This window comes from Rhynchophorus ferrugineus, unplaced genomic scaffold (genome assembly GCF_030347505.1).
Source record: "Rhynchophorus ferrugineus isolate W39M unplaced genomic scaffold, kcgeb_rfMv2 rfM7, whole genome shotgun sequence".
In the NCBI taxonomy this organism is placed as follows: domain Eukaryota; kingdom Metazoa; phylum Arthropoda; class Insecta; order Coleoptera; family Curculionidae; genus Rhynchophorus; species Rhynchophorus ferrugineus.
In genome coordinates this window covers 13,270,945-13,282,660 of record NW_027472586.1, presented here as the reverse complement: position 1 = coordinate 13,282,660, position 11,716 = coordinate 13,270,945, and the positions used below count along the sequence as shown (strand labels likewise).

General features: G+C 32.3%; 1 protein-coding gene across 4 annotated transcripts in view; it reads right to left on the bottom strand.

The window, feature by feature from the left end:
* Nucleotides 1-917: 917 nt before the first annotated feature.
* Nucleotides 918-11,716, bottom strand: part of LOC143199932 (sodium- and chloride-dependent GABA transporter 1) — a 71,219-nt gene continuing 60,420 nt past the window's right edge. For all 4 annotated transcript variants that reach the window (XM_076410090.1, XM_076410091.1, XM_076410089.1 and 1 more), the window contains 5 exons: nucleotides 11,488-11,704; nucleotides 11,270-11,422; nucleotides 11,006-11,209; nucleotides 5,491-5,658; nucleotides 918-1,500 (listed from right to left, as the gene is read on the bottom strand). In XM_076410090.1, the coding sequence (XP_076266205.1) occupies nucleotides 1,354-1,500; nucleotides 5,491-5,658; nucleotides 11,006-11,209; nucleotides 11,270-11,422; nucleotides 11,488-11,704 (889 nt within the window). In that variant the 3' untranslated portion in view covers nucleotides 918-1,353. The remainder of the gene's footprint in view (nucleotides 1,501-5,490; nucleotides 5,659-11,005; nucleotides 11,210-11,269; nucleotides 11,423-11,487; nucleotides 11,705-11,716) is intronic.

Below are 11,716 nucleotides of genomic sequence, written 5' to 3'. Positions count from 1 at the left end.
TAGTTCCTCAGAGCAGCAGTTATGCGTTTTTGATGAATTTTTAATTCCTCTTCTATCTCGTTTATTTTCATTCCAAGAAAATATTATATTTATATTATGCTTAGTAAGGACATTCCGTTATGTCTGAGATTTGCTCTTCGTGTCTTTTTATAAATACATCAGCATAGAATATCACCGAATAATTACTATCTTTTATGAAATAATCATAAAATCATGCAATAGTCATGATGTGATCTCTCAAACCGTAACGTGTTCGTCACTTTATTGAATCATATCTGCCACCATATTGCGGAATATACGGCTTAGCTTAACTTGTTTAAGTAATTAGGTCGTCTGATTTCCTGATATAAATATATCTATGCTAGCTTGGTTGGCGCAGTGGTAAAGGCGGCAGGACAGTCCACCTACTATTGCTATAGTCACGGGTTCGAATCCTGCTGGGGCATGATCGTAAATGTATGTTTGTGATTGTTTAATATTTGTGATTGTCCTAGGCAAGAGTGCAAAATCCGACAATGGAAATGATCCTAGTCACGCCAGTAACCAGGCTGCGTAAGACCGGATGTCTTCTGGGATGATTTCTAAGTTGGCACTCGCCAGACGGTAGGTTTAATGCCGAGGACCGTGGTTAAGAATCCGCAGTTAAAAATACGATTATAACGTCAATTTGCTTTATTCAAGTTCTGTAACTATGTTGGACCACATGTTTCTAAAACTTCATTGGTCCTTGAGTGCTCTAGTGCGCTCCAGTGATCTTCCTACTATTCTTCCCATATATATGTATATGTATATATATATATATATATATATATATATATATATATATATATATATATATATATATATATATATATAGGAAGATTCTCTTATTTAAACATTAGACTAGGAAAAATAGTAATCTGAATGAAACTTAATAATTTATTAATTTAATATTTATTATTATTTAATTATTTAAACGCGTTTTATTATCTAAAAATCAGAATAACAATAATTTATACATAAATAAACCATTATTATAAATAATACTGCAGATCTCTTATCTACTAACATTACTATGATAAAACAATTTTGTCATGTTATTTCCATTAGTCTCAGCTCCAAGTCTGATAAATCAACGCTAACAGTCATCCAAACGACCTGTTGTAAAAGATCAAGTTGCTCAGAAATGGTACAAAGCCCGTCCAACATTCAGACATCTTATCAGATGTGAAGCTGATCTGGAATGCAATGCAGGAAGAAACATATCATAATATTCTCTAACCTCACAATGTAGACTGATACAGAAGAGGAACTAATGCTTTGTAATTATATTAAATTAAAAATACTGTCCTGAATAGGACAAAGATACTGTAACTATACAGTGGGCTTGTCATTTTGAATAAATGATGGCGCCGGCGTAATCAGTCCGACGCTACTTTGGGTTATTACTTGTCCAGTTGTTTTGTCACACATGGATATTTTTCTCTGCTTGATCAGTGGCGTTAAACCATTCCTAATATTCTGAAAAAAAAAACAATAACGATTAGTAATCAAAAATAACAACATTTTACAAAATACATAATTTTACAAAACTCATATAATCTCTGTTATGATATATAGTATATCCAAAGTAGCAGTGAACTTACATCATCAAGATACTTTACGTATTGTCTATTGCAGTCTGTAAATTGGTTTTAATACCAGACGATATTTTTCTTCTCATTTTAATCCACTTAAAAAGATAAAAGGGTGGTTCAAATATGATGGAAGCAAACACTGTAAATGGCGCGTATGTATGTTTTAAAGGTCGTGGCTTGAGTATGTGACAGTTGGGTCCATTACAAACAGAGTGGCATAGTTTTCGTCGGTAGCGCATGTTTCACACGAGTGCTACGACCAAGAATGAACGTCAAGTGCCGGGCGCCATAGCGTAACGTATTGTCATTCGTTTTTTAGTGTGGTAAGACGTTAAAAAGACCAAATTTTTTTCTGCGTTTGCGAAATTAGTTCGGTAGTGAGTGCCTGAATAGGGCTACCGACTTTAAAAGGGGCTAAATCGTTCAAGGATGGCCGCGAAACCGTCGAGAATGAACCGCATGATCGTCGACCACGAACAAGCATCACACCGGACAATATTCGCGGCGTAAAGCAACTCATTTTGGAGAAGCGTAGGATGAATTTTCGAGACATTTCGGCTGAACTAGGCATCGGTATTGGTAGTGTAGAATCTATCATCCACGAACACCTTCAATATCACAAAATAACGGGAATGGGAGGTACTGGAACACCCCCCTAACAGTCAGGATTTATAACCCTGCGATTATCATATGTTTGTACTACTGAAAGAAGCCCTCGGAGGTCAAAAAATCAACACCGACGACGAGGTAGAAGAATCGTACATGGCTGTCCGAGCTGCCCAAGGAATTCTTCGATAACGGATTTTCGACATCAAAAAACTTCCGGAAAGATGAACAAAATGCGTAACTACTGAGCGGAAATACATACAAAAACTGTACATTTTTGTAAATTTTTTCAATAGTAAATAAACATGTCAGAGTATTAGTCTCGGTCATATTTGAAACACCCTAGTATATAATGCGGTCTGATAAGTCCTAATATTTAACCGAATCAGCCTGAAAAAGTCGTTGGTTTGTCCTCAAGTCGTTGGAATTCCTCAAAACATTAGTGACAAGAGGTTATAAACAGGCAAACGTTGCTTTAGCGCTTTGGTTTTCTTGACAAATTTCAAATTGTTGCTTAATATTTTTGATTATCCTGATTGAAAATAATGATCTCTGACTTTGGACAGGACCGAGGTATTGAGGGCCTGTTTTTACCAGTAAAATAGGTTAGAGAGGTAAGTATTGATACTATTAATTATGAGGCTGATGTGGTTTTTATTGGAAATATTTTTGTTGAGTTGCAGTTGCACTGAATATTAGTATGGTTAGTATTCAGGATAAAATTTACGAGATGTATAAAAACGGTGAGTAGTTTTTTAATATAAAAATAATTTAATAAAATTATTTCACAGATAACTGTCAGCATGTATATTATCCATAGGAAACTTAAGGATATGCTCTTTGAGGGATATAAGTCATCACTTGTATACAAACATTCAAAATGAAACCATTGGCAAAACGTTAATAAAAAGCAGTATAAAAAAAAGTTAGAATAATATTTGATTTGGTTTTGTAAATCATAATATTTTTTAATATTTCATTGCAGATATATTGTAATTAAGGAATGGCTCGCAAAAAATAAATTAAGTTTTGGAGATACCATGTTAAAGGGAGAAGTATTACCAAAATGGTACTTGGTAAATATAAATGAAATGTTTAATTGTGTTATATAATTTACTTTTTTAATAATAGGCCTTCATGCTAGAAACAGGGACTGAACAATTGGATCCCACAATAGCATGCTAAAAAATGAGGTACTTCAAATTATCACTTAGTAAATGCAAATGAAATATTTAACTGTGTTTTAGGTATTTTGCATTCTTAGTCACTTTTTAGTAATAGTGGATCAGATGTCTGAATAATATGGTCACAGAGTGTAGCGTTTTCCTCCCTATCACTGCATATTCAATCAAACAGAATTGTTATGGGATGTGGCCAAGAATTACTACAGTAAATATGCAGGACGAGAAAGATATACATGGAGGAACTATTTGTATATGTGGCAAGAACTTTCTACAATAAGACCCTTCGGTTTGGATGAACTTTATCAGACGCACAGAAGAAGATATTGATAAATGGTGGCATTATGAACTACTGTTAGATTGGTAATTAACAGCTTAGCTATTGACTTGAATAGTGGCTTATAATTCGGCAGTGAGTGAAGGAAACTTTCTGCATATTATGATTCAATGCTGACAATACCAAGACATGTTGATAAGAGTGGATACAACTAAAGGTGAGTATATAATTACTATAGGATAACTTTAGAAAATCACACTGTAGGGTGTTAAAAATATATGTGCATAGTATGTAATTGTAGCATGTAATTGTTCAAAATATATATTAGCATTTGGTTAAAATGTACGATGAGGGAATAAATACTAACTGGCTTAATTTTATCAAGAAAAATATACATAGGTAGTAACTGAAGAAACTAAGGGGAAATACAGTAATATCAGAATGATTGAACAAGAAAACACAGCAACGAAGGGAACAAGAACTAAACATAAAAAGATAAATATGTTTTCGATTAAAACAAAATAAAATGAATATTAATTATATGGATTAAGCCTCCAGGAGATACCATAACTATAAACTATTGAGGCTGTTTAGTTAACTCTAGTTTAAGTTTTTCGATGTTGTATGCACTAAATATGCTTTATTGTTAAAATAAATTAAATTTTATAATATTCTTGTTTCATTATTTTATTTAACTAAGATATCAACATTCAATAATACGGCAACATTGCACCGTTTTGACCTCATAAATTGAGATGACGTGAGTTCACTGCTACTTTGGATAGACCATATGCCAATAGTTGGAATAATCGAACCATGATGTGATTTATTTAGAAACATAAATAAGTGTCGAATGCAATTGGATTTTAATTATAAGCTAACATTATTGTCAATTAAATTTATTTTTCTTCGGTGTTTAATTAGTTCTAAATATCGCGAATAAAAATTCTCTTCGTTCTTATAAAGCAGTGTGCACCAAAATTTCAACTCAATGTCACATCGTCAATTTAACGTTAAACTCTGGGACTTTTCAGGTGTACGTTTTTTATAAAGAGATGGTTCACCATTGAATAAGTATTTCCTAGAAATATAAAATAATGATGATACAAGAGCCACCACAGCGGCTCTTCTTAACATGAACAACGTCGTCGAACACAGCAAGTACAACAAACAACAACAAGTACAGTTTCTAGAAAACAGTTTCTAGAATAAATCTTTGGAATAAGTTAAGATAGAGTTTAAAATAAGTTAGAATAGTATCTAGAATAAGATTTTGATCATAAGTTCTTACAGCAGATCACCTACTCTAACGATCTTCTACATGTCAGTAGAGTTATACCGTATAACGGAAATCATATTAATACTTATTGCCCAAGGTCATATTGTTAAAGTTCTAAGAGATTAATAATAAATAAGAAAAATTCATGCACAATGCGTCGACTGTTTTCGGAAAACGCTAAATTCGCAGGAGAGAATCTACCAACCCAATCCCCCTCAGATTGATTACATCCACGAAGGTAAGGAAAACGATTTTAACTTTTAGAGACACCTTGTATGCAAAAAACGAAGTGATTGATTTCAATACTCATTGCAAATTGATTAAAAAATAACCACTGAATATACAGATATGGAAAGTAATATTAAAGTAATAAAATAATATTTATATATGCATTTTCCTTATGTTAATAAAGTTAGGATAAAATATTCCCCTTTGTTCCCAACCATATATTCGAATTTCAGATATATACCGTCAGAAATTATCTGGAGTGAATCAAATTTTGCTTAATACTGCATATAATATACTACATACCTGTATGATCGAATTTGGTTCGGTTAAGACGTAGTACAAGGCGTAAAGAGGAATCCAGATCATCGACGAAAAACTAATGCACATGCCGACGATATTGGCCCAGAGAGGGTACTTGTAGTTTCCGTAACTGAGCGTTTCGTATTCAATGACGTGGCCCACAAAGATAATCTGTAACAAGAGTAAATAATTAATTATAGTCAGTAGAATTGGTGATTGTTTGTAGTCGAAATTTTAAATAAAACAATGATTATAGTAAAGTTTTGGTAATACGAGGGAGGATCAAATACAAAAGGTAATTTTGTAAAATAAATGTATTGATCAATGATATACACAAACTAAACATTTAACATTTTTCAATGTAGGCACCGTCTCCGTGCTCTACACAACTTTTCCACCGATTTGGAGACTTTAATATTCCTTTCATAAAAAGTTTGAGGGCGAGTTACCTCCAAATGATTTGATTGGCGCAAACAAAAAATAATCACAAGGTGACAAGTCAGGTCTATAATTTATTCAATTTATTCCTTGTCAAAACTGAAAATTTCCGACTACAGGGAAAGGAGAAAATAATATGAATCCCTGGCCATCGTTTTCTTTTAAAACAGTTGCAAGTCCTGGGATAGATTCATAGATTCATCTGAAACTTCCTAAAATGGTTCAGATATGTTATGGAAACAAAACTGAACATTTTTGACTATATATTATTACTTTGGAATATGTTAGTGGGTCACTGCAATATGCTAATCATAATAAACACTTCATCTCTGAGGATGTCGACATATTAATCCGCAGTAATCCAGTCAGAGATATGAATGAGAGAGTCAATTAAATGCCACGATATTGTCTGTGTTAGTTTCTGTTACAAGCTGTCTATTTTATCCTTAATTCAACTTTAATTGAATACATTAAAAAGCAAAGTTCGACTTCACTTAAGAATATAATTAAATAAATTATTCCTTCCGCAAAAAGGACTGATTTACTGATTATTTTTATGGCGTAATTCTTGGATTATATGGACGAAATAATGGATAAAGTTCAAAGAAACTAATCGCATAATCTGAATTTATGGAACACATAATCAGTATAATAAATAAATTGACAAGTATTTTAAAATGAGATAAGCTCAAAGGCATTTATCAATTGATGCAATAGAATATCTAGTAATAACACCCTTCATCCACTAAATATCTTATCAATTGTTAGTTTAGTTATTTACTTAATAAAAACTATTATTTTAAACTAAATAATATTTAAAGTCTTCATTGTTGGAATCAATTTCATTTCATGTTGTATTTTGAACTATATATTTTAATAATAATCAGGATTTCATTCAAACACGAAAAATAATACAAAAAGTTACATTGAGAAAAAGCAGTTCAACTTCACTTAAGAATATAATTAAATAAATTATTCCTTCCGCAAAAAGGACTGATTTACTGATTATTTTTATGGCGTAATTCTTGGATTATATGGACGAAATAATGGATAAAGTTCAAAGAAACTAATCCCATAATTTGAATTTATGGAACACATAATCAATATAATAAATAAATTGATAAGTATTTTAAAATGAGATAAGCTCAAAGGCATTTATCAATTGATGCAATAGAATATCTGGTAATAAGACGCTTCATCCACTAAATATTTTATCAATTGTTAGTTTAGTTATTTACTTAATAAAAACTATTAATTTAAACTAAATAGTATTTAAAATTTTCATTGTTGGAATCAATTTCATTTCATGTTGTATTTTGAGCTGTATATTTTAAAATAATCGGGATGCGCGATGTTCGACTGTTTTTTCTTAATGTATGTTCGCCGATTTCTCCGGCACTTATGGACCGATTTTCAAAATAATTTTTTTATGTATGATGATGTGAAATTAAAGGACGCTTTCACATTTTACGCGCCTTTTTCTATAAAAATTGTTTTAGTAATGCCTTCATAGCGATAATATGTCATCAACATGTCAAAGTTTGATTATTGATTGATAATTATCGAAAAAAGCTCACCAGTTTGGATTTAGTATTACGGATATAATTGATAAGGCTTTTGAAGAGAAGGACATTTGGTTAGCCGCATTTTTAAAACTGAAACAGACAGATGAGCCAAATCCTCAAATCCTATCTTTCAATTGACATTCCAGAATAAAATACGGTAACAAATATTCATATTGTGTATGCGGTTGCGGGTGTACCACATGTTAGTGCCCTTAGACAAATATTGTATATACTCTATAAAAACATTTAATTTCGCAAGGTGAACTGACACGCAAGTGACAAAAAGCAGAATTGCTTAGTTACGGTTTCAAGAATGGAAACATCTTGACCCTAAAACACAAGCCACTATATACAAAAATGGAAATCACACGATTTTACCGTACTTCAAAAAAAAATTAAATGTGATTCTGCAATGATACCAAAGATTTACTTGATGTGGTGAATACACCATATAATAGAAATGAATGGCGTTTGTTTGTAGATGGTTCTAAGTAAAGTTCTCCATATTAGAAGTAAAAAAAAAACATCCATTCCGATTGCTCAAGCAATACAAACTAAAGAATGCTGCGACATACAATTTTTGAAGAAGTTCAAATCCAATTAGTATTAATGGAAAGTTTGTGGTGTCAGGAAAAGTTGAGAAATAAATTAATTGTACTTAATTTCGAAATATTAATTGAATTATATATATAATGGTTGGGAGACAATCTGAATTCAGGAAATTTTGCCTGCATGATGAGCGCTTTCTGTTGGACATTAATGAATGAAATAGATCGCAAGCACCATAAAATAATGAGTTCAACCTCTGTTCATTTCTAATTGGTACCTTTAAACTCAATAAATGACCGTTAATGGTTGAAAATGCTGAAATAATTAATTTATTAAATATTTCGAAAACTAAAACCAATTTCAGAAAATGTGCTTCTGATTTGGTTTCAGACCCCTTATAAATAGTCTTTGGTCGCTCGGGTCCAAAACAGTGTATACTTGTATTATTCGTAGGAAAATCTTATTAAACAAAGGAAACAAAATAATCTTGACAAAATTACGGTCAAATCTCTGTAAGACGACCACTAATGCAAATAAAATAACAACAACTAACAGCAAGACACAGGATTCGACCTTCGCTATTGCACTAGAATTCTAATAATAATACCCTAACATCCGTAATTAAAACAACAACCAAACTACTTAACAAACAATTCAACAAAAACTCAGCGTGGACCGAAATACATGTATAATTTCTAAATTCGTCCGCCTAAGGGTTTTTATATGAAAACTTTTGTGAACAAAGCTGTTTGAAACGAAATGATTAACCCAAGTATGCTGTTATTGTGCTTTATACACATTCGAAACAAACATAATAAATATTTAATAGAAAGTAAAATTCTAGACGAAACAATATACAAAAGAAAATTGTATCTAATCGGACCTGAAAGGAAAAACAAAGAAAAAAGGGTATAATTTTAAAAATATTGTATTAGGAAAATACATTATTTAAAAAAAGTTTAAGAGCAAAGATTCTTTCAGTTTCACAAAAACAAATTTAATGATCATAAAACCAATTCAAGTATTATCTGGTGATATGTAATGACGATGAAATGTATGAATGACGGTTATTCAAAAATAAAATTTAACTTCTTTTCGCAGTAAAAAGACAAGCATAAAATGTTGTGCCGTAACATTTCTGGTAGGAATTTTAATGAAATAACCAGCGGCGGCCCAACAGCCGTTATCCTGCACGAACATTGATGCAAACACTGATGATCACTATAACATCCAATTAGTGATTTTGTTGTATTATGTTCTTATAATCGAAATATGTTTAAGAGATTTTGAGAAATCCTAGAAGACTACTGCAGCACCTTACAACGTTCGATTTTGAATATAAACCATACTAAAATCATCATCAACAGACATAAAAAATTCCATCAAAATCAGTCCAACCGTTTCAGGAGCAGTTCAGAGACACACACAGGGACGGAATAATATAATATATATGATTTGAATGTACACCAATAATGAGAGTAATGAAAAAAATGTAGAAGTGAGACAATAATTAACTTCTATGAAGATTCTAACACTTGCTGTTTTAGTTATGACTTTGACTAATGGCTTAACAGTCTACGAAGAATTAGTATAACTTGTAAAGATACTTACAGGCAATTTATTTGCAACGATTTGGACATGTCTGTCCAGGCAACAATGTTTAACAAAATTCTCAGAGACTTCTGTAGCAAAATCAACCTTTTAAATGGAAAACGCAACGAGCAGTTCCAAAACTTGAACCGAAAGCAATCTAAAAATAGAGGCCTAATATTGTCCGCAGCCAGTATAGTTGCGGTTGATTGTGAACAATAACGAGATTTGGTGAAGAAAGTTCGAAATCTTACGGCAACAACAATAGCGTATTGGTTGAGGAGTAAAAACTCTCCCAGAAAGCTGACTATACCCAATCCTGATGATGATGCTGATAATAATGGATTCCAAGAAAGCTTTCTAAATTAACTAAAGAAATTAAGAATCTTTCTCGTTCATATCAACATCGCTCTTACATTCGACCTCAATTAATTATTCTTTCTTCTCTTATTTTCTTCTTATTTCGTATTTTCTTCTCTATTATATCTTACTTCTATCAATTACTTGTTCGCCTGGCTTGTTGGCTTATTGGGTTCAGTCTTTGTTTACTGTGTCTTTTATCTCGCTTATTCTGTCGGTGGGATTTCTTTTCTTACTGTTGTGAAAAGACTGTGAGCACTTTTTTTATTACTATTTAATGTCCTTTCCTTCATCTTCTTTCCTCAATTTCCTTTAATTAATTTCCTTTCCCACCTGTACACTTACTAACTGGACATTATTATCTATAATTATTACTAAACTTTCTTGTATTCACAATATTATTTCTAGTTTCTCTGTCCCTATTTTCTTAGAATTTTATTTATGTTTCTCTTAAATTGATTTTGAGACATCTTCTTTCTTCTTTTGACCATATTTCTATTGACTTCTACTTCCTATATTTATTTTTCATTATCTCTCAAATTTCCTTCGTCCAGTATAAGATTTACATAAAGAATTACATGATCTTATTTCTCGAAATCTCCATATTAAATGTCTAATATAAATACAGTACCTTTGGCATTAGTCAGAGATATCATGGATGCCTGAACGTAAAGTAAGAGGAAAACAAGAGACTAATTAGACTACTCAACAGTAATATTACTATACAATATACCTACAACATGGAACAACTATAGCTATTTCTATAAGTGAAAGCTGAATCAAACCATGAAGTTGAATCATGGAGGTTTTATCGTAATCTTACATACAAGAATAAACAAGAAAATTGGCGACTAGATTCAGAAAAATGTAAGGGTAGTTTCTAAAATTATTATATATTATAAAATTATTAATCAATTAACTAAATATAAGTTATTAATAAATTCACTAAAGACTAAATACACATTACAATAATTTAAACTTAAATTCAGATCGAAATATAATTCTCATATACTTACGACTATGATGACAGGGGCGAAATATTTCCAACAAACCCTCCAGTACACATTTGGTCTCTTTCCCATCATCTGTTCAATGCAGTCCGATAGCTTATCTACACCAAACAGCCAAGAAATCGCCACGGTTTGGAAGAAGCACACCCATAACAGTGACATACCGCTGGCCGAGTAATAGTCCATGAGCTGGAAAAGGTACATGCCACCCTAGAAGAGGAAAAGGAACATTTTAACACTGTAACAATGGTTATAAAGCTGTGGGATTACCTGCATCACCATGGGTATTCCAAGAACGAACATCACTAAGCACACGGTGGTGGTGAAGGTGACACGGTGCGGCCTTAAATATGACGACCAGTTATCCACGAATCCAGTAATAAAAGACTCCACCAAACAGAACGCACTGTCAATACCCAAAATCTGGTAAAAATTTAAAAAAAAAGATATTTTCTATTAATTCTTTACAGGATAACCAAGAAACTCACCAAGAGCATGATGAAAAAGATCGCAGCCCAGAATGGAGCGGCCGGTAACTTGGCCGTGACTTCTGGATACGTGAGGAACACCAGGCCGGGGCCGCTGTTGACTACGCTCTCGACGGTGGTGTTCTGTTCATGAGCCAAGTGCCCCAGGATTGAGAAAGTCACAACTCCAGCCAAAACGGAAGTCAACGTATTTACAATGCAGGTTATGATTGCATCTCTGCAAAAAGAT